This window comes from Prionailurus bengalensis, chromosome B2 (genome assembly GCF_016509475.1).
Source record: "Prionailurus bengalensis isolate Pbe53 chromosome B2, Fcat_Pben_1.1_paternal_pri, whole genome shotgun sequence".
Lineage (NCBI taxonomy): Eukaryota > Metazoa > Chordata > Mammalia > Carnivora > Felidae > Prionailurus > Prionailurus bengalensis.
Genome location: NC_057349.1, coordinates 123779381 through 123803895, shown reverse-complemented (window position 1 = coordinate 123803895; position 24515 = coordinate 123779381). Strand labels below are relative to the sequence as shown.

The 24515-nt window shown below is 40.1% G+C and overlaps 1 protein-coding gene and 1 pseudogene across 1 annotated transcript; both read left to right on the top strand.

Moving 5' to 3' along the window:
• Nucleotides 1-764: 764 nt before the first annotated feature.
• On the top strand, nt 765-24303 carry IL22RA2 (interleukin 22 receptor subunit alpha 2). The gene is made up of 5 exons (XM_043593106.1): nt 765-1067; nt 6718-6853; nt 9699-9877; nt 22202-22371; nt 23398-24303. The coding sequence occupies exons 1-5, from the start codon at nt 1007-1009 to the stop codon at nt 23545-23547; spliced, it is 696 nt and encodes a 231-aa protein (XP_043449041.1). The 5' UTR covers nt 765-1006; the 3' UTR covers nt 23548-24303.
• On the top strand, nt 20805-20958 carry LOC122490723 (annotated as a pseudogene).
• Nucleotides 24304-24515: the final 212 nt, after the last annotated feature.

The window sequence follows — 24515 nt, the reverse complement described above, 5'->3', positions numbered from 1 at the left end:
TGTTCTTCCAAGAACTTAAAAGAGACTAAGAAGATATTTCCTCTTTTGACCTAAAAATCCTAATTAAAAAAAAAAAAAAAAAAAGATGATTTTCTTCGTGTGCTTTCAGTATAAGTCCGGGGCCTCTAAACACATGCGGTTAAAAAGATAGGTGAGAAAACTGAGTGTAATGAATCATAGGCAAAGAACAGATGACCTAGTTCGATCAGGTTTCAAAGAAGATATGGAAAAAGACAGAATGCAGCTCAGAACGATTGTTCTCCACACTCAACCTTTTAAGGGTACATTTAGTCTGACAGCTCAAAATCTTTATTAGCTTGCTGGAAATGGAGGGTGGGCATGGAAAAGAAAGGGCATGAGTTGGTGGGGCCCAAGGCCATCGTGGACTGGGAAGACTGACCAGTAGGGCAGGGAGCCCTGTGGAGAGCCAGAGGGTATGGAGGGTGTGAGGTACCAGGGAGGCTAGTCAGAGAGCTTCCAAGAAGGGAGGAAAAGGAAGAATCTCCCAGAGACCCTACCAGCTCGAACCACTGCCAGGAGCCCAGATAGCTACACCTGCCACGTTCAATTCTCGGGAATCACTCTGTCAGCCAAGTCCTGGTGACTTGGCTCTGCCTCCCGAGGCTAGATTCCCTGAAGGCTCACGACTTTTATTCCCTCACCTTTGAGTGCCTTGCACAATTTCTGCCCCACCCTGCCCTCCATTCCGCCAATCCTCAGTGTTCTGGCTTTTCAAAGCTAACTAAGTCCCAGTCCCAACGAAAACAAGCTGCCACACTGAAGTGACTTAGCGCGCCTATCTTTTGGTGGTTTTTTATTCTTTTATAAGAACCCCAAAATAATAAGTAATATAATGTATTAAAAAAATGAAATTGTAGTTCCTTCAAGGAACCGCTTAAACCCACGAGGGGATGTCCGGCATGAGGATTCTACAGTTTCCTCTTCTGTCCAGAGCTGTGCTCTCATTGAGGGCAACACTGGTTGTCTGACCGGTCACATTGCAACCATGACGCCTAAACATTGCTTTCTAGGCTTCCTCATCAGTTTCCTCCTGACTGGTGTAGTGGGTAAGTGCTCCATTTCTTTTTAATTGTTCACGGCTTTGTCTTCCGAGTCTGCTCAAGGGACTGTTAGAAACGGCACTGGTGCTTCTCTGGGCTTTGTAAAAATGTCAGCTTTCCTCTGTCATGAAATGATCAGAACAGACAGGGGGTCAACTTCTGTCTGCAGCCTGACTAACGCCATGTGGCCTTAATAAGTAGCTACCAAAGAGGAGGCATTCAAGAAACTTCACCCAGGACATAGGGACACCCACCTCTCTGTCTCCTTAGTGCTTCCTTTGCCTTCAAGGGACACTATGGCATGGTGATTATGAGCAGCCCCCTAAGCCAGACTGCCCGAGTCTGGATCCCAGCTCTGTCGTTTACCATCTAGAAAACCTGGGGCAATTGACTTGGCCCCCTTGTGCCTCAACTTCCTCATCTGTAGAAAGGGGGTTGTAAGTCACTGGGAGGAATAAATCAGTTAATATATACTGAGTGCTTAGAACAGTGCCTGGCACAGAATAGAGACCATAAGCTACCTGTAAGAATTTGCTGTTGGTTTTCACAGAGGACTTTTCAAGAGCAGAGAACATCTTACCCCAAGACGCCTCTGATCAAGGCCATTAACCCCCCCCCCCCAGTTAACAGGTACCTCTCAGTGTAAATGGTTCAAGTAACTGTTCTAAGACTATACTCAGTGGCTGGTAACATAAAAACAATTCAATCCCTCTTCTTTCAGAAAGGTGTGGATTTGAGTACAGTGCACCTTTGGTCTGCGGCAATAGCAAGGGCTTGTTTAGCCAAATATGGCAGGAATTCAAGCACTACCAAAATGATTCTGGCTCTACATGTTACCAGGCCTGTAGCTTTGGGCAAGATCCACAAAGTCTTTAAGGCTCAGCTTCCCCGTCTGTAACATGTATTAAAAATGCCTACCTTATTAGGTGGTTGTGAATACGAAATGAGACATAAAGCTTCCAGCACGGTGCCTGATAAACGTTTGATGTTCATACATGTCCGGTGATCAGTGAATGCCAGCCAGAAGGAGGAGGAGGGAAAGAGAAGGAGAAAGAATACCCTCAGGCTCTCAGTGCAGTGTTTTTTTCTTCCCCCACCATTAACTTCTCTCTGCTGAGGGAGGCTCTGCTTTTTGGTTTCTGTGGTGGGTGACAGGCAGGCCCTGCAGCCAGATGCTTGGGTACAAAATCAGCCTCACCGATTTTGTCTGGAAGAGGGAGACCGCAAGAGTACCTCTCTCAGAGGAGAGCTGGGCAGGTTACGTGAGTTAATGCAGGTACAAGCGCTCGGTGCCCGGCACTGAGATTTGCTATTATTGTTGGTGGTGGCGGAGGTGGTGGTGTAAAAGTGAGAAAAGAAATCCAGAGACGGAGGACATAAAGGGCATTGAGCCGACACTCCTCGGGGTGGCAGATCAGCCCTAGGCGCAGCCTCTAGGAAATTGTGTGCATCGTGTCCTGAGACTTCTGGAATGCTTATGTGCTATACAGGATTGATCCGGTAGTGATGCCCGTGAGAAAAATCAACGCTGGCCGTAGACTCTTACCATGAACACACCAGCATTTGATGCACTGGAGGAGTTCCAAAAAAGAAAAATAAAAGCAAGCAAACCAAATAACAGTATTTGGTTGGTAAAAACAAATACGTAAGGAAACAGCCTCCTTTATTAGACTGTAACAAATCTTAAATGTTCAGAGCTGAGATCACGGGCTCAGGGCTCAGAAGTATGTTCTGACATCTCAGTGATTTTTGAGCAAACACTTGAAGGAGGTAAAGAAATGACGCATGCGGGGAGAGCAAGGGCCAGTGCAGGGATCCTCGGGCGGGACCACACAAAGCAGGGGGAAGCAGGAGTCAGGAGGCCGCCCTGGAGGGGTGAGGGGTGGAAGATGGACCCAGGGAAAAGAGCAGGATATATTTCCCGAAGTCCTCTCCTTCTGCTGGACTTCCTATCCCTGATCAGAAAATTTGCACTTGTTGGGAGGCAAAACTTCAAGTCTGCCCATCTTAGGCTTTGAACTGGGACTCCTTAATGAAAAGACAGATTAACAAGAGAAAAACAAATTGTTTATTAACGTGCGCAGCGCCCATCACGAGGGAGGAACATAAGCAAAGAGTAACTCAATAGCATTTCAGCTTATCTAGCATCTTCGACAAAGAACAATACCTTTGTAGGCATATGACAAGACACAGGAAAGCAGTTGTAGGCTTCCAAGGGCGGCAGACTGTGGTAAGGGAAATATATGGGAGGAAATTAATGGAAGAAGGTTTGTTTGCAGACTCCCGTGGTGCCGTTCTGGGCTGATAAGACCGTCTCCAGTAAAAAGAGAATTTGTATCTTGCCTTTAGGCAGACAAGGGAGAGAGTTTTCCTGTGTTTGCTCCTTCTTAACTGCCTTCAGCTCAAAATATTTTTTATGTCAAAGAGGCATATTTTAGTGACATATTCTAGTTTCCTGCAGACTCTAGAACAAAATTTTGTCAAGATCCCTTGCTTCCATAGGACTGAATGCAGGTGAGATTGGGTCACTCATTCAATCAGTTGTGGAGGAAAGCACAAGCCACGCCACTACACAATTATTCCCTCTCCTGCCACAATTATTGCCGAGACTCTTTTCAGAACACAACAGGGTCTTGGGCAGTCTCCCCTGATAGCACGGACAGGTTCATCTCAGGAATTATGGTTGGGTTCTTGGAGCCAAGATGCAAACTGATAAGTGCAGCCATTTAGGACTGGGGCGGCAAAGGCTCATCTACCTGAAATAAAGCCAGGTCACCTGGTAGAGGTTAGAGGCCAATGAGGCAAGACCCAGAGACTGAGAAAGAATCTGAGAAAGGAGAAACCGAGTTCTGGGCTGAGTTCCTAGAGTCAAAAATGGTCCCAGGCCAGATTTTGTCTCAGTGTAGCCGTAACATAATGGCTCCTAGGAAGGTGGGTGATTCCTTAAAAAAAACCCTCAAGAAAGTCAGGATAGAAGGAACATACTTAAACATCATAAAAGCCATAGATGAAAAGCCCACAGCTAATATCATCCTCGATGGGGAAAAACTGAGAGCTTTCCCCTTAAGATCAGGAACACGACAGGGATGTCCAGTCTCACCACTGTTGTTTAACATAGTGTTGGAAGTTCTAGCATCAGCAATCAGACAACAAAAGGAAATAAAAGGCATCAAAATTGACAAAGAAGAAGTCAAACTTTCACTTTTCGCAGACAACATGATACTCTACATGGAAATCCCGAAAGACTCCACCAAAAGGCTGTTGGAACTGATACATGAATTCAGCAAAGTCACAGGGTACAAAATCCATGTACAGAAATCAGTTGCATTTCTATACACCAATAATGAAGCAACAGAAAGAGAAATCAAGAAATTGATCCCATTTACAATTGCACCAAGAATCATAAAATACCTAGGAATAAGCCTAACCAAAGATGTAAAAGATCTGTATGCTGAAAACTATAGAAAATTTGTGAAGGAAATTGAAGAAGACACAAAGAAATGGAAACACATTCCATGCTCATGGATTGGGAGAATAAATATTGTTAAAATGTCAATACTACCCAAAGCAATCTACATATTCAATGCAATCCCAATCAAAATTGCACCAGCATTCTTCTCAAAGCTAGAACAAACAATCCTAAAATTTGTATGGAACCACAAAAGACCCCAAATAGCCAAAGTAAAATTGAAAAAGAAAACCAAAACAGGAGGCATCAGAATCCCAGACTTTAAGCTCTACTACAAAGCTGTAATCATCAAGACAGTATGATATTGGCACAAAAACAGACACGTAGACCAATGGAATAGAGGAGAGAACCCAGAATTGTACCCACAAATGTATGGACAATTAATCCTTGACAAAGCAGGAAAGAGTATCTGGGGGGGGGGGAACACAGTCTTTTTAGCAAATGGTGCTGGGAGAACTGGACAGCAACATGCAGAAGAATGAAACTGGGCCACTTTCTTACACCATACACAAAAATAAACTCAAAATGGATGAAAGACCTAAATGTGAAACAGGAAACTATCAAAACCCTAGAGGAGAAAGCAGGCAACAACCTCTTTGACCTCAGCCACAGTAATTTTTTGCTCGACATATCTCGGAAGTCAAGGGAATTAAAGGCAAAAATGAACTATTGGGATCTCATCAAGATAAAAAGTTTCTGCACAGTGAAGGAAATAATTAGCAAAACTAAAAGGCAACCGACAGAATGAGAAAAGGTATTTGCAAATGACGTATCGGATAAAGGGTTAGTATCCAAAATCTATAAAGAACTTACCAAACTCAACACCTGAAAAACAAATAATCCAGTGAAGAAATGGGCAGAAGACATGAATAGACACTTTTCCAAAGAAGATATCCAGATGACCAACAGACACATGAAAAGATGCTCAACATCACTCCTCATCAGGGAAATACAAATCAAACCACACTGAGATACTATCTCACACGGGTCAGAGTGGCTAAAATTAACAACTCTGGGAACAACAGATGCTGGAGAGGATGTGGAGAAATGGGAACCTCTTGCACTGCTGGTGGGAACGCAAACTGGTGCACCTGCTCTGGAAAACAGTGTGGAGGTTCCTCAAAAAATTGAAAATAGAGCTATCTTACAACCCAGCAATAGCACTACTGGGAATTTATCCCAAGGATGCAGGAGTGCTGATTCATAGGGGCACATGTATCCCAATGTTTCTAGCAGCACTCTCAACAATAGCCAAATTATGGAAAGAGCCCAAATGTCCATCAACTGATGAATGGATAAAGAAGATGTGGTTTATATATACAATGGAATACTACTTGGCAATGAGAAAGAATGAAATCATGCCATTTGCAGCAGCATGGATGGAACTGAAGAGTATTCTGCTAAGTGAAATAAGTCAGTCAGAGAAAGACAGGTACCATATGTTTTCACTCATATGTGGATCTTGAGAAACTTAACAGAAGGGGGAAGGTTTGGTTCCCATGGGAGAAGGGAAGGGGAAAAAATAGTTACAAATGGAGAGAGAGGGAGGCAAACCATAAGAGACTCTTAAATACAGAGAACAAACTGAGGGTGGATGGGAGTGTGGGGGAGAGGGGAAAATGGGTGATGGGCATTGAGGAGGGCACTTGTTGGGATGAGCACTAGGTGTTGTATGTAAGTGATGAACCATGGGAATCTACCCCAAAAACCAAGAGCACACTTTACACATTGTATGTTAGCCAATTTGACAATAAATGATGTTTAAAAAATAAATAAAATAAAATAAAATAAAATAAAATAAAGTAGAATAAAATAATAAGGAAGGTGGGTGAGTGGCCTTGGTGTGGCGCTTTTCATCTTGGTCATTATATTCCTTTGCCATCATGGAAGGACCTGGGGACAATATTTTCTTCGCTGCCATTTACTTCCTCTGGAGCTTGGGAATGGGGTGGGAGGATATCCCTTAAGTTTGTGTAGTCAGGAACACAGCTTTTCTGAAACTTTAGTGTGCATAAAAATCGTCGCATTCAAGGTCCAAAATGTCGGCTTCTAGGTTTCACTTCCACCATCTGCACTTACAGCAACTATTTTAGGAGATCCTGATGCCGGTATTACACTGAAAAGTAGTGCTAATAACAATCGCGCCTGCATCCGTGTTCAATGTTTTTCCTTCTCTTTTTATTCCAGAAACCCAGTCAGCCCATGAATCCCTGATGCCTCAGCGAGTACATTTTCAGTCTCGAAATTTCCACAACATTTTGCACTGGCAGCCTGGGAGGGCTTGTACCAGCAACAGCAGTATCTATTTCGTACAGTATAAAATGTAAGTAATTAGCGTTTCCTCCAGCTGATGGAGATGGTCACTAGAATTTCATGTTCGAGAATGCAGTGGAGCGTTAGGATCTTTTTCTCAGTTTCAGAGAGGTTGAGAAGCAGAGGTGGGGACAGGAGGGCCGTGTCTCCTTGAAGGCTGCCTGGGGACACAAAATGCATGATGATGTGAGTCTGTTGGGAAGACGCTTCATCCCTCGGAGACCCAGCACCGAGATCTTACAGGCCGAGCCTTTGGCTTCAGGACAGAGCCCCGCACATAGTGGCCTCTCGGTACATATTTATCTAGTGAATGTTGGAAGCACATTGTTTAGCCCATAGTAGGCACTCAACTAACTTGATGCTATTGATAATTGGCGAACAAGCTGTGGGACACATGGACATGAGTGTACAGAATATATTTTGTAATTGAAAAGCCATTTTTTTTTTAAATTTTTTTTTTCAACATTTATTTATTTTTGGGACAGAGAGACAGAGCATGAACGGGGGAGGGGCAGAGAGAGAGGGAGACACAGAATCGGAAACAGGCTCCAGGCTCTGAGCCATCAGCCCAGAGCCCGACGCGGGGCTCGAACTCACGGACCGCGAGATCGTGACCTGGCTGAAGTCGGACGCTTAACCGACTGCGCCACCCAGGCGCCCCTGCCATTTTTGAAAATTTAGAAAATTCTTTTCAGAAACGAATGGCTCCTGTAAGCACGAACACAAACCAGAGCGTGCTGCTGCATGCTCCTCTCTGGGCTCTTCAGGATGTTTCTGGTGGATCGTTATCAAAACTCAGATACAATAGGGGCGCCTGGGTGGCTCAGGTCGGTTGGCTTCGGCTCAGGTCATGATCTCACAGATCGCGAGTTCCAGCCCTGTGTCGGGCTCTGTGCTGAGAGCTCGGAGCCTGGAGCCTGCTTCGGATTCTGTGTCTCCCTCTCTCTCTGCTCCTCCCCTGCTCACACGCTGTCTCTCTCTCTCTCTCTCTCTCTCTCTCTCTCTCTCTCAAAAATAAATAAAGTTTAAAAAAAAATAAAACAAAAAAAACATCAGATACAATCAATTCCTTCCCTGGATCCAGGCCTTGGACACACAAGCTCCTGATTTGCAAATGGTGGGTTTTCCCACTCATACACTTCTTGGGGTTTTCCGAGCCTCCTCCTTCTCTTTCACAGTTTAAGATGCTGGATGAGAGGTACTGAGACAGGAGATATTGCACTTTCGCTCCCATGAGTTTTTTCTTAGAAATCCAGAACATCAGATGTAGCTGTGGACCAACATCACACTTTTTATTCCATAATTTTTATTCCCTGTCTCTCGAGCATGGGGGTAGGCTTGAGGTCAGATCTTCCCATTAATTAACCTCTTGCTAACCTCATAAGAACTATTTCCAGAAGTTTCTCAGTCTCTAAATACTGCTGCTTTTCTCAACATATTTTGTGTAGCAGCTGTAAAATTTATGCATCTTTCCAATAAAAACTGTTCCATTCTAAAAACAGATTTGTGCGTAGTTGGAGATACTCCCGCATATAGAATATAGGGATTTTTTTTATACTTCCCCCTTAGGCGGTATAAATAGGGCCTGTTTATGGTCCAGTGTTAAAATTGGATTAGAAGTTGTTTTACCATGAAACTAATGAAGATTAAACTTTAAGATCCCATGGGAGAATTTTATATTTGTAACGTTTTTTTTTTTTCTTAAAGAATACTCCCAAACTTGTATGAGACTCAGAATGCCTGGATCCATTCCTCTCTATATCGTATTTTCAAGAGCACAATGCAGATTTATATTTTTGAGATCTTTCACTTGGTGAAAGCACATGGTACTATTCCATCCATGTGGGTCTACTCTTAATATACGTCCCATTTGGGATAGGACAAGAAATGAGCTGCCACGTTAGAAGAGAAGCCAACCACAACAACTAAATGTAGCTAGCAAAGACAATGTCTCAACAATAAATAACAATTAAAAGACATCAAACTGTATTCAATTTATGTCCCTGGTTTTGTTCCAATGGTGTCCTTTGATAAAATGCCACTGTTGCCATTATATAGTTTACAGAGTACAGAGGTCAGAAGTATTCCTCATTATATGGCCAGAAAGCTAGATTTCAAGTCTTTCCACAAATGTTTTGGGAAGACTTTCACCCCAGCTTCTAATTTCCACTGTTTCCACCATCGTCTTCCTGTGTCTTTTCTGATTTGTGACAGAAAAGGAAGGGAAGCTTTAATCTTCCCTGTTGCTGTTACATCGTCCCATAGTTCTGGGCTGAGTCAACCTGCTTCTTTGACTCAGACCTTTCTATCATGGGCTCCCCTCCTTCACACCTAGTTCCTAATTACAGGATTTCCTCACTATTAACCCCTGCCCCATTTTCAACAAAAATAGTGACCAGATGTGTTGGGTAAGCAACACCTGAGATAAAAAGTGGTAGCGACTTCTCAGAATCGGCCACATTACTCAACGGCAGGCTGATGAGAAGTGAAGAAAACCACAGGGTTGAAACCTCAGAAGCATTAAGGATGTGGGAAGCTAGTACTCAAAAGTGGAAGTTGGTTCATATACTAGAAGAATAACCTCACTAAGTATTAAAAACCCTGAAACCCCTTTGCTATGGATACAGAAGGTGTCTGTGTGGAGTTTTTCTTTCAGCAAGATAACACTTGGACTAATAAGAATAAAATATTTGTAAAAGATACTTGATGAGAGTAGCCATAAGCTTTCACAGGGGTGCTGATGTTGGAGGACAAATCTCAACCCATTTAAAATATTCATAGACTGAAAAAAATGGATGACTCCTTCAATGGGAAGAAAAAAAAACCCCTCAGATTTTTGTCTTTTCCTTCTATAGGTATGGACAGAGACAATGGAAAAATAAAGAGGACTGTTGGGGTATTCTCGAATCCTTTTGTGACCTTACCAATGAAACGTCAGATATACAGGAACCTTACTATGGAAGGGTGAGGACCATCTCAGCTGGGATCCGCTCAGGCTGGACCATGACGCAGCGCTTCACTCCCTGGTGGGAAAGTGAGTTCCATGGAGTTCCTTTACATTTGCTCTTCCTGACCCCAAGGAGCCCCATAGAGCAGGCCCTGTGCTTTGCTGAGGTCTACACCATCATCTCATTTGATCTAATTCTCAGAACAACCCCCAAAGATGGCTTTTACTATCTTTATTTTATAGCCCACAAAACCAAGGCACAGAGGCTCCAGTAGGTGGCCAGGTCTCATGGCCTGTACAACCCAAGTCAGGATTCACATTCTATGGCATCTGACTGCAGAGCTCACAGTCTAGCCTGCTACCCAATTGTTACCTGCCAGGACAAAAAAGTAGTTTTAGGCACTAAGAAAGAAGTCTAGTCCTTTTCTGAGCGTGGGGAATAAGTTCTTGAAAATACTCTTCAGAAGGATTCTCTGTTGAGGAAATTAAGACTTTCAGTCATCTCCCCAAAGGGAAGACCAAAAGCTTGTTCTTGTATCCATTCCTCAATGACATATACTCTTTTTCTCAGTCATAGTCCTAGAATAATATAACCTAAAATATAAGTTATAAGAAACCATGACCAACCGACCTTATATAAAATAGTGAACAAAAGGGAAAGAGCAAAAGGAAAGCGCTTAATTTACATGCACAAAAACATGCATAACAAAACAAGAAAGAAAATGTGGATATCTACAACAGTCCTTAAAGCTGCGACGAGTCATGTAGCTGTAGTTAATATTTATAACTTCTCTCGTTATTAACTCAACATTTGCTTTCTTTCCAGGTAGCACCTCAGCTCTTCACTCTTGAGGAGTTTAAGTCTTTTTAATCTTTACCATGTTAGTTGAACATAATTTTACATTAATTTTTATCACTGAAAGTAGGAGTTCTAAGAGGCTTCCCAGGGGACACTAAGCAGACTTCTACCTGACCCTGTTGTGTATATAGCAACTCTGCTTCCCCTGGAGAGTCAGAACCAATTGCCCTAGACAACACAGGATCTCATTTTCTCTGTGTTGCTTAAATGGCATAAAGAGCTCCAAACAGTCAGGAGGCGGTCTCAATTTCCAATTTTTTGAAACCATTGTTGTTCTAATCAAGTGTATTGGAAACAAGCCATTTCATGAGTTGCTCATCATGTTTAACAGCAAGAATTGCCCCTCCCATTTCTACTTCTTATATCCTAGACTGGTGAGTGCTGTCTACGGAAGAAATATCACTATATATTGGTCACAAGATTAGAGCATATACCAGTTCATGTTCAACTTCACAAGGTGCTCTCAAACTGAGTTTTCAATTAGCCACTTTACCTTCCCATAAAACCAGGGGTTTCTAAGTGATGGGGTATATCAGAAGGTCAAATACTCCTGTGGGTATGAGAGTGACTTCACCTCTTCCACATTGACTTAGTTCTTCTGTCATAAACAACGTCTCGTCAGGTACTATGCTCATGAATAAGGCATCCATTACATTCATGGTGGGTGGTCAGGGGGGCTGCTGATTAAAGCGTTGATGCAGAGAAGACAAATCTATAATCAGAAAAGTGTCTATTCCCCTGTCTCTTTTCCCCTCCCTGTTGGAAGGGATAAAATATATATATATCTACTATATAAAGTGAACTATACTAGGGGTTCAGCACTGGTCCTCTTCTATTCAGTGGTGTCAATCCAGCTTTGAAAAGGGAAGTCCATGTTGTTGAATCTATATAAAGTCTCCGTTCCTTTCACACAACCACTTTGCTCACGAGCCTATGGAGCAAGTATGAGACACTGGGGAAATAAGTTTTCACTGCCTCCACCTGGAGTTTTTAAAGCAACTTTGTTGAGATATAATTGGCACCCCTTACGTTCCCTATATCATGTGTACAATTCAGCGGTTTTTAGTATATTCACAGACATTACAACCATCACCTATAGTCCATTTTAGAACATTTTCATCACCCCAGAAAGAAACGCCCCACTCTTCGGCTATCACCATCCTATTCTCTCATTTCTCCAGTCCCTTAGCCCAAGGCAATGACTAATCTACTTTCTATATCTATAGAGCTCTCAGTTCTGGACAATTCACGTGAGTGGAATCATATAATATGTGGTCTTTCATGGCAGGCCACTTTCACCTAGCATAATGTTTTTAAGGTTCATTCATGTTGTAGCGTGTATCAGCACTTCACTTCTTTTTGTGGCTGAATAATGTTCTAGTATATGAATATGCCACAGTTTGCTCAGCTGATAGACATCTGACTATGTCTATCAACTGATAGACACTTCCATTTTGGCTATGATAGTGTTTCTATGAACACTCGTATCAAGTTTGTGTGTAAACAAATGATTTTATTTCTTGTAGGTATATACCTAGGAGTAGAATCCCTAGATCTCACAGTGACTTTAGGTTTAATCCTTTGAGGAACTGCCAGACTGTTTTCCAAAGCAGCTGCACCATTTTACATTCCCATCAGCGGTGTATGAGGGTTATGATTTCTTCACGTCCTTAGCAACACTTACCTAACCTTTTGATTATAGCTGTCTTAGTGGGTATGAAGTGGTATCCTGTGGTTTTGATTTGCATTGCCCTGATGATTAATGGTGTTATCTCTTCATGTGCATATTGGCTGTTTGCAAACGTCTCTTGGAGAATTAGCTATTTAGCTCCTTTGCTCATTATTAAATTAGATTGTCTTTTTATTATTGAGTTGTAAGAGCTCTTAATATATTATGGATACCAGTCCTTAGTCAGATATATGATTTTCAAATATTTTCTCCCATTCTATGGTTTGTCTTTCCACTTTCTTGGTGGAGTGATTTGAAACACAAATTTTTTTTAATTTTTATGAGGTCAATCTATTTTTTCCCTGTTGCTTGTGCTTTTGGTGCAATATCTACGAATCTCTTGCCAAATCTAAGGCTGTGGAGGTATATCTGAAGTTTTTAAAGGAGTTTTATAGATTTAGCTCTTACATTTTGATCTTTTTCCATCGAGTTCATTTTTATATATGGTGTGAGGTAAAGGTCCACCTTCCTTCTTTTATAAATGGCTATCCAGTTGTTCTAGTGTCATTGTTGAAAAGACTATTCTTTTCCCTCCAAATGATCTTGGTGCTTTTGGTGAAAAAAAGTTAATCATAGACCTGTGGGTTTATTTTTAAGTTCTCACTTTGATTCCAATGATCTATACATCTATCCTTGTGCCAATACCACACTGCCTTAATTACTGTTGTTTGGGAACAAACTTTGCAATTGAAAAGTGTGAGCCCTCCTACTTTGTTCTTCTTTTTTTCAAGATTATTTTGGCTATTCTGGGTCCCTTGCCATTTCATATCCACCTAGATTTTTGAAAGCTTCCTTTTGGTAGGTGTATTTTGCTTTGCATTCACATGGACACAGAAATATTTGCTTCAGGGTCCCTCCACATACCTCTTACCCAGACCTCCTGCCACCAACTGAGTGTACATAATGTTGTAGTAGTCCACTTCTGGCCAGTGCCATCATGTCATGCAGAACCTTCTGGGAAACAGGCTTCTTTTTTTTCTTCTTAACTAGTCATAGGGGAGTCCTCAAGATGCCATAACTATAAAGGAGAAAGAAGTGATAAGACAGTATGTGTAGTTGTGCTGAGAGGATAAACCACCTACTTTTGTGAATTAATTTGATGTTAAGACCTGCTAGAGGCTAGACTCCTATAATCTGTTTCCACTTACTGTTGGCATGTTTTTGTGCATTGTATGAGTTTCTGTATCAGAAGACATCCAGTTTGTGATAGAAAACTCAGACCACATGGCTCCTTGATATCCCTTGATTCAAGCATTCATTTTCTATCAGGGTTCAGGAACAAGGAAATCTGGAGCTTTTTTCAAAAGAAACATAGTTGTTTCCTAAAGTGGGTATGACTTTGTTCCAAAACATCCAGGGACCTAGAATTGCCACAGTCTCTAAATAGCATCCTGATCTGTCACAGATACTTTGAAGATTGTTGGATTTTCTGGATCATAAAAGACAAGTGGTAGAGTAGCTTGTTTGCAACATGAACTGGGTGAGAAGTCTGTCATTTAGTCTGGGTCCTTCTCAAAGCTGAAAATCTTATGGGTTACTTTGCAAATGGATAGCACATCTAAATACGGTATGTGTTTCCTACAAAATGCATAGAGGCCCAACAAACCCAGTGAACCTTTCTTAGCAGTAGGGGATGCAAAGTGAAATAGCTTGTCTTTCACTTGAGAGGAAATGTCTCAACAAACCCCAGAGGAAATATAGCTCCAACGTGTTTCTTACTCCAACATGTTTCTATAACATGTTTCTTACTCAAGCATCTATAGTGCCTAGAACTCTAGGCATACCAAGTCCAATCAGTGTCATGATATCCCGTGGTAAAAATATCAAAGACTCTGTAGACTGTATGTGATAAAGATCCAGATGACAATGAAAGCCAAGTGAAAAGAAATTGTCCTGATGCTTTCTAATTATTGGACAAAAGGAGGAAAAAATTCCCCAAACAATAGCTCTCTTGATTGGCTCCAGAACAGAGACACTGTAACTGAATAGCAATTACACCATGGTCGTCACCTGAGTACATGTACAATTATCCCTTTAATTATTTAAGATCCATGGTTTGGGGGAGAGGAGGGTACAATTCAAATAAATGACTTAAGTGGGAGAAGTGACACATTTCACTACCCCGGCATTTTTCAAGGTGTTTTTGATGGACAAATTTTGTTCAAAAGAGAAATTCCATTGGCTTCCACTTGGCCTTTCATCCCATCATAACTCCCATGCCACAGATCAGGGAACCAGAATGGAAATGAATTCTGTCAGTTGTGGTGTATATCTTATTAAATTTACTTTCATTGCCTGACCACTATAAGAATGCACTATAAGAGGTATTCTGAGTCCCCAGAAATTGTATCAACTGAGAACCAGGGTCCCATTACTGGCCAGAGTCTATACTTACCTTTCTTCAATTCACAATTACCCTCTGGGAAAGGATGAAAGATTTATCATAAAACTGGTAGCATCATTGCTTCCAAATCTCACCCTAATGACCTTAACTAGTGTAATGTCCAATTAAATCCAAACTAATTAGATCATGTCCAGAATGCTAGATGGAATTGAATTTAGAAAAAGACATCTTTAGTTTTGCAAATCTTCAACCAGTAAGAGAATAGAATGGCAATTGAGTAAACTACCCATGGCCTCCAGTACAGTATTTCTTGGAATAACTTGAGAGTGAAGCCCAATTCACTTCAGCAATTCTCTGGTGGAGGAAAGGAGACTGCACAACTAGGCTGATACACACCACTGAGGGGAATTTGCAGAGTAGTTTAATTACTATATTCAAACCTACAGATGGGGTCAACTTCAAATTTATTTCTCAAACAAAGCTTTCTTGAGTGTGATCCGTTAGGCTAGTTGGTAAGATTAGACAAAGATGTTGGCTGAGATGAGCTGAAGTTTTGACTCAATTCTACCTAAATTGAGATAGTGTTGCATTAAGAAGGTTTTGTGTTCTTTCTGTATGACTGCCCCAGGAAGGAACAAACCTCTAAAAAACAACAAAAACCTTCTTCCAAGACCACTTAAGAAGAAGAGTAAGAAAGCAGTGCATCACATAGTCAAAACTGGAGCTACTCTTGTTGAAGAGACAGCAAGAGCCCTGCTCACTTGCCTGTTTCCTTACCTCCAGCTTTGTTTGCCTCTCCTGCCACAGGTCCTGAGGCTTTCTGAAAAAAATGTTTTGAAAAGCATGTTGTTAGGGATAATAGAACAGCATGTTCCTAGAGTCTATGATACAGGCCTAATGAATCAACTGGATGCACTGACTTAATGTGAGATCCATTTCTGAACAACAGGGTGTTGCTTTAGGTTAAGGGGTTCTGACTCCTGGTATCTATCTAGGGACAACGCAACATTAAAAAAAAAACTTAAAGCAGCATTTGAGGCTCAATATGATTTTAGTCTTATCTAAAGCCATATTTTCTTGAATTGAAAATAGTTGTGGAGTTTTGGAATAGATCTGAGTTTCTAATGGAATGACTTAAAAATCATTCAGTAATGGCTGAATGACTTTATGCATTCAGCAAGTATTTATAAAGCACTTCCTACGTTCTGGGCATTGTACTAGGTCCTGGGGAGAAAATAGCAAGCACAGAAGACACAAATAAGTTTCTTTCTTCATAGAGATTCCTGTTCAACGGGGAAGACAGACTTTAATAAAATAATAATACAAATAAACATAAAATGATACCAATGACAGGTGGCACAAAACAGACCCACGGTGCTATGAGAGCCTAGTCAAGGAGGGACATGATCAGGGATGTCAGGAAAAGCATGTCTGGGGAAATGACACTTGATCTGGTATCTAAAGATGAATAGAAGTTAACTAGATAAGAAAAGATGGACAAGTCCAGGCAAAGGGAATAGCATTGGCAAAGGCCCTCTAGCAGGAGGAAGCCTGACAGGTACAAGAGACTGAAAGACAGCTGCATGTTGATGAGGGGCAGGCAGAGGGGCTGTGAAATAAGATGGGACTGGAGAGATAGACCAGGAATGAGAATTTTCTATTAAGAAGTTATAGCATCCTCCAGAAAGATATAAAGTGATTTTAATCAGGGGATGATGTGATCAGATTTGTGTATTGGAAAGATCAATTTGGCTGTATTTGGGAAGTACAGATCAGAAAACAAAGAGACTGGATACAGGGAAGTGAGTTAGTGAGTTCCTGTACTGGCCTGTAAGAGACAGGATTTGGCTTAAATTAGAATAATGGAAAGGACTATAGAAAATTTATCATTGAAGGGACATTTGGTAGGAAAAATTGGCAGGGCCTGGAGATGGGTTGCATAAAGAAGTAAGGAAGAAGGTAAATGTCAAAGATGACTTCCAAGCTTCTGGCTTGCATAACCGGATGAATCACTGAGATATTTTTGGATGCCACTCGATGGGAAAAGACCAGTTTGATGGGATGCAGAGTAATGGAGACCATAAGTCAGTTTCGAATATGTTGAGTTTAACATGCTTTTCAGATATCTAAGGGAAATAGCTATACAGATCCAGGACTCTATTAGACACAAACTTGTGAGTCATTTGCATGTAGTACAATGGGCGTTGATAGGATTGTCTAGGCAGAAAGTATTGAGGAGAGTTGAATAAGTCCAGGTATCTAAAGGATGCCTGAGTACAAAGTAGGAGGAAACCAGTGAGTCCATTATATTTGTGAATGCTCCGGGAGGCTAATGCTTCAAGGAGAGAGCAGTCAATTGAATTGGTCTTGGGAGATGAAGTAATCTTAAATTGTCCATTGTAACAAAATCACAATTCAGTGCATGGGTCAAGAATGGTCACTCAGTTACAAAGCTCAGCATCATGGACCACACAGTAGGAGCTCCTGTGATATCTGCAGCCGGGCCCACTGGAATTCTAGGCCAACACTGGAAATATATACTTCACCTGTATTTAAGGTTAAATATCACATTAAACAATAAAAATCTAAGATAATGAACGCATACATTCAAAGGACAGGTTCTGCATGCATATGATTAAAAGAAAATTTTTCAATAATAACAGCTTGGGCCAGAAGGGGCAAGGATTATCAGTTTATGTATAAATACATTAGTGAGAAAGAAAATACACAGTAGTATTTAACCTTGCCAGTATTCATCTTTAACTAATGTCTACCAATTGAAGTAAGTCTAAACTCTGAATCACATTTTAAAAAGAGGACTGGATTTTTTTTTTTTTTGGTTTTTGTTTTCTTGGTGTTAGATATGTGACAAGAATGTTAGAAATATGTTTTTTTATCCAGGAGAACATTAAACATACATTAAATTAGCCTACAAAAAGCAGCAACTCTTCTCACCTTGCAAGAGACAGACAAGGGGTCTACGGTAACTTGATCACTCAAATTTGGAGCAAGGAAATCACAAGCAGGATTAAATATCAACCACTTGACAAAATTAAAGTGTAAAAAAGGGGGAAATCCTTCACCTTCAAAACAATTAGGCAAAATTTCCGACAATTGAAAAGTGAATTAACAACTTTTGGTTTCAGAGTAAATGGGATGGGGTGGGGGTTTGTGATGGTAGAAGCTGTCCTCTTCTAAAATGCTTAGAAAGTCTGGATAAAACATAACCTTTTTTTTTTTAACTCTACAGAAGAACATAAAAGAAAATAAAGGAAATCTCCTGGGCCTCCAAAGCAAAGTAACTGGAACCAGAGGGGAAACCAGAGGGGAAACAAAGGGAAGCCTTGCTGTCCTTGAGGGCATTTTCCCAGACTTGGGAACTAGACCCTAAGTGGTAACAGCCCCCACCCCTGGGGCAGGAGACAAGGCTGTAGGTCTACACAAGGTGGGGAGTTACAACTAGTACCCTCATAAAATCTTAGACCCTCGAAGAGCTCCTATAAATAAAAGAACAGACTAGGGAGAGCCCTTCTGAGAAAGAGAGGAAACAAAGGAGGCTGTGTGTTTTTGTCTCCACTCTGTCAGCAGTCAGGTGTTTCCTAAATTCATAAAGGCTTGAGATTCAAATATATCGAACTTTTGAGTTTCAGAAAACACCATCTTGAGATTGTACCAGGTTGATGGTGCCACAGGGATACCCTGCAGACACAAAACCAAATACAGTGTTGAGAAGCAACACAACCCACATATACGATCATTTGATTTATGTTCATAGTTTAGTTCAGTGGCATCACTATGGTCTAAACGAGATTAGATCAGTTGGAAAAATAATAAGTCTTATTCCCCTACGTCACCCGTTTACAAAACCGAGTCTGGCTGGACGAAAAAAATAAAACTTAGCAACTACAGCTTGTGAGCCAAATTGCCTGCTTCTAATTTTGTAAATAAAGTTTTATTGTAACACAGTCACACCCATTCATTTCCATTTTGCCTGTGACTGTTTTTGCACTGCAAGCCATGGCGAAGTTGACAGGTTACAACAGACACATACGGCCCAAAAGCCTGAGGTATTTATTATCTGGCCCTTTACAGAGAATATTTGCTGCCTCCTATTCTGTAAGATAATATGGGAGAATATTTTCATGGCTTTGGCATAGCCAGATCCCCAAAAAGTGCTACTGATGAAGGAAATAACTGATAAATTGAACTACACGAAAAGTAAGAACTTCTGTTTATCAAAACGTACCATTAAAATAATGAAAACACAAATCTCAGAGAGAAGATATTCACAGTGCTATATTTGACAAAGAACTGTGCTCAGAATGTACAAAGAACTCTTACGAATTAATTAGAAGAAGACGAGGAAACCAATTAAAAAAAATGGGCAAAAGACTGGAACAGCTGTTCGCAGAGGAGGACATGCAAATGGCCAATAAACACGTGAAACTCCATTAGTCGTCAGGGAAATGCAACTTAAAAACACAATGAAACACACTTCCCAGAATAGCCCAAATTAATTTTTTAAAAAATAATAATGCCAAATGTTAGAATGTGAACAATGGGAACTTTCATATGCCACTAAAGGGAATATAAATTGGTGGGTCTCCTGAAGCATGGAAATATCTATAAAAGCTAAACCTACATCAAACTACCTAAGCCTGTCAATAGATAAATTGTGATATACATATAATTAAATACTACATAGGGGCCCCTGGGTGGCTCAGTTGACTATCTGACTTCAGCTCAGATCATGATCTCGCAGTTCGTGAGTTTGAGCCCCACACCAGGCTTGCTGCTGTCAGCACAGAGCCTGCTTCGGATCCTCTGTCTTCCTCTCTCTCTGCCCCTCCCCTGCTCATGCTCTCTCACTCAGAAATGAATCAACATTTTTAAAAAAATACTACATAGCAATCAAAAGAATGAACTCTTGATACATGCAACAATATTGATTAGTATATATATACTACATAATATATACGTTAGTTTGGTAGGGCTGTCACGGAATACCATAGATTCCCTGGCTGACACAACAAAAATTTGTTTTCCCACAGTTCTTCAGCCAGAAGTCCAAGACCAAAGTATCAGCAGGTTTGGTTTCTTCTAAGGCCTCTCTTCCTTGGCTTGGCTTTCTCTCTGTGTCCTCACATGGTCATCCCTCTGTGCTCACGCATGTCCGTGTCTTCCTGTAAGGACACCAGTCATATTGGAGTAAAGCCCACCAATACCACCCATGAAGTCAATATGGCTTCGCTTCATTTTACTTTAATTAACCGCTTCCAAGTCCCTGTCTCCAAACAGGGTCATATTCCGAGGTACAGGGGGCTTAGGACTTCATCCTATGAATTTGCAGGAGCCACAATTCAGCCCATAATTTAAGTATCTGTGTCTGTATCTCCCTATATCTATATACATACCTATTACTATATCTATATATCTATATAACTATATATCTATATACCTATATCTATATATCTATATATCTATATATCTATATATCTATATATCTATATACCTATATCTATCTATATCTATATGTCTCTATAGACCTAGATCTAGATATATATATAGAGAGAGAAAGAAACCAGTCACAAAAAAGTGTATATTGCATGATTTCAAAAACTGATATATGCGGTCATAGAAATCAGTACAATTGTAGTTATCTTCTGGGGTTAAGTAATTGGAGAAAACATGAAGGAGGTTTCTAGGGTGCTAGTAATGTTTCTTAATCTGGATGATGGCTATTCAGGAGTGTTTATTTGTAAAGATTTGTTGAGCCATATGATTTACTTATTTGTCAGTATCTATCTTATAGGCTAATGAAAGTTTATTTAAAATTTAAAAATTCAGGGATGTCTGGGTGGCTTAGTTGGTTGAGTGTCCGACTTTGGCTCAGGTCATGATCTCATGGTTTGTGGGTTCGAGCCCCACATCGGGCTCTGTGCTGACAGCTCAGAGCCTGGAGCCTGCTTTGGATTCTGTGTGTGTGTGTCTCTCTCTCTGCCCCTCCCCTGCTGTGCTCACTCTCTCTCTCTCTCTCTCAAAATAAATAAATAGACATTAATTTTTTTTAATTTAAAAATTCATACTTACATGGCAGAGGAGATACCATGATCACATGGTTCTCTCAAGGCAGAGGTCATCCAAAGCACTCAGGTCTTTCTGACACCTGCAATTTCCTCAAGCAGGGGAACTCAGCTGCACAATTTCTGTTCGTGGGGAATTTCGCACTGTCCCCCGATTTAAAAAAAATTAAGTTCAATTAGATCAAAAAATCCAAACCAAAGCAGCAAAAAAAGAAAGTATCAACTTTAAACATGTGCTCAGCAACAAAAACACAAGGGAGTCGATCAATATAAGCAAGTTTGGGAGAAACAGTCATCTACCTTACTAGCACTTCAAGTACTTATAATAGTGGAAGCATATAGCAAAATAAATAAGTTTAAAGATATAACAGAGAAAATAAAAGCATAATCAAAGGCAAAATATTATTGTTTAGGACCAGATAGATTGAAAAAGACCCAGAGCTCATCAAAATGAAAAAAAAAATCATTGAAATGAAAAAAATTGATTTGGAGACTTAAAGACCAGTTCAGACATGGCTGAAGAGTAAATTGGTGGATTGGAAGACAGGTCTGAAAAAGCCATTCAGAATACTCTGCTGAGGAAAACAGATGGAAAAACCAAAGTTAAGATATATAGAGAATCAAGTAAGAAATTCTAACAGGTGTTGAACTGAAATTCCAGAAGAAAAGCATATATAGCTCTTTATGCACTTGTCTGTCTAGCTGTCTAGCTGTCTAGCTATCATCATTCTTATCTATCAAGAATGGTTGATTTTCAAGAATTATAAAAGATATGAATTTACAAACTGAAAATATGTAACGAATACCAAAAAGGAAGACAACAACAAATCCATCATAGAATTAATTCTTCCTAGAATTGCCGTTAGTTAATCTGAAGAAAATTAAAGTGTTAATTTATCCAATTTTCTTTCCTAGTTCATAATGATCTGGTTAATCATATCAAAATGCAAGGACCGAAAATTCTCTCTCTGGATCCTTCCCATGCTCTTCCAATAGTACATAACATAACCCTGTTGAATTAATTTTATAACAACAAGTCTTCAAATGGTTTTAACGCTGCTTTGAAATTTCACATCTTTAAGAACCTACAAAATATTTGAAATCTCCACCCAAATAACTTTTTACACCTAATTTTACAAAACAATCACTAAGAGTTGGGGAAATGATTGATAAATGTCCTCTTAAAGCTGAATCAGGAGGTACCAGTCTCTGCAAATAAAAAATTATCTTTAAAGAGAATTCTCAGACATGCATATTTTAGGTGTCAGAGCATCTCTTCATAATGATTTTTGCCAGATCTCTGAACTTAGTAGTGACTTGTTATTATGTATAATGTGTCCATGTGAAATATTACATTATTTTAATGATTCGTCAAATTTTCCCATTCTTTCTCCAGCGAAAATTGATCCTCCAGTCATGAATATAACTCAAGTTAATGGATCTTTGTTGGTGATTCTTCATGCTCCAGGTTTACCGTATAGAGACCAAAAAGGAAAAAATGTATCAATAGAAAATTACTATGAGCTAGTATATCGAGTCTTTATAATTAACAATTCAATAGGAAAGGTAAGTTCCGGTGAATAGGTAAGTTTGGTATTTTTCTTTTGTTCATTTAAGTAACATTTTAGCTCTAAAGTATGTCCATTCTTTTGCCACTCAATTCCTTTTACTTTTCATTACCTTTTTTTTTCAATTCCTTCTCACTTCCATCCTCATTGATAAGCAATTTGTGACTGGCATCACCATCAGGTGTGTGTGTGTGTGTGTGTGTGTGTGTGTGTGTGTGTGTGTGTGCCTTTGCTCAGCTGGTCTCCACTTCATCCTGCCTAGTTAATCTGAAGAAATTAAAGTGACTATCTAAAGATTGGTGCATATCTAAAGATTGGTGTTAACAATATTTAATTCCATTTGATGACCACAAATACTAATTTTTATGGATTTTACACACTCTTTTTAAATGGCTTTTGGATCACAGCATTATATATTTAGGCCAATTTTGTTGTAGTATTTTAATCTACCATATGTGCCTTTATCTTGTTTGATAGTTAATTGAATGTTCCTTTTTGGTGTCCATCTAAGACAAGGTTCCTATGGTTGTAAGGAACAGAAACTCAAACTGGTTCAAATAGAAAAGGGGAGGGGGAAGGGAGGAGCTTAATAAAACTCCCAATAAACAAGTGATCTTAGGGACAGGAAGAAACAGGAAATAAAGTGCTGCCGGGCTTTGAAGGGACAGGGAAGGACGGATAGAGAAGAGAGTCTTAAAGGATCCCAATCCATGTCTCTGGCCACATGTTGCATGTCTACGGTGGTCTCCAAGTCTCCTCCATTTTCCTCACTGCACAGCATAAATTCTTGGAAAAGGGATTCTGGCCATTGAGTCAACCAGTCAACAGCCCTTATGTCGCATGTACACAGCCATGACCTGTCCTTTATCAGGCTCTGAACTAGGACTCTGGAGAAAGAGGATGTGTCTGGGAAGAAACCCTATAATCCAACCACTACCGAGACTGTGGACAACTTCTTAATAATAGAGCAAATCAGTGACTAACTGAAAGCCATTTGTCATCTTACTTTTCCCCTTATGTACAGGAACAAAAGGTATATGAAGGAGCTCACAGAGTTGTTGAAATTGGAGTTCTGGCACCTCACACTGCTTACTGTGTAGTGGCTGAAATGTACCAGCCCATGCTAGACAAAAGAAGTCGGAGAAGTGAAGAGAAATGTGTGGAACTTCCTTGAAGGGTTCTGGAGTGCTCCACAATATGGAAATCAAAACTCTGTGAGAGCGGGATGGCTCATGTTTGAAGGATCTCACTGAAAGTTGTGCTTATATTTTCTTGAGGCGATGTTCACCATTAATTACACGGGGAACTCTTTGTTTACCCATTCTTTCTTCCTTTACATTTTACTGGTAAACTAATTTAAGCAACATGGCTCAAAACATTAGAATTTAAAGAGGAGGCAAAGAATAAAGTCCTTTCTGAGCGGAACTTTGTCTCTGAATGTAACATCCCAACCACAGCCTGCATTGTTCTAAGACAGCTGAATAAACATTTAAGAGACAAGGTAATAGTAGACATTTAACAAAAGAGAGTTGGATTAATTTTTTTAAGAGAGTGCTACAGACAAAAGCAATCTTGAAGCAATCCTTTTTCACTCGCTATTGAGACAGTTCACTTGACATAGATATGCCAATTTTTACATAAATGGAACTTTTACATGAATGCGTATTTTCCATGCATTTCCTATTTTATATGAATGTACTTTTTCATACATTCATTTTCTGTTACAAAATATTTCCACTTAATGAACCAATATTTTCTTTCAACTTCTATTCTATGTAAATACAAATAGCATTTGAAAAAAAGACTTCTCATGATCTCTGGATTAGAATCTAGATTAATATTGACAATAACATCTAAATACCAAAGGAATCCTATGCAATACAATTTCCCTCATTTAATACATACTCACATTAAAGGTTTCTTTTCTGTGTTTGTTTTGTTTTGTTTCTTAATATTACCCTAAAATTATTCATCCTTATTCTCAAAATCAAGTAAATACCTTTCAGCAACAAAGTGAAAAGAAATTTTGACTCCAATTTATACCACAGTTACCACTCAACCCTCCTGGCAAAGGGTCCTTGCTGGTGGCACCATCGCCTTCTCTCTGCACAAGGATGTTATGAATGACAGTTTGAGTGGGGG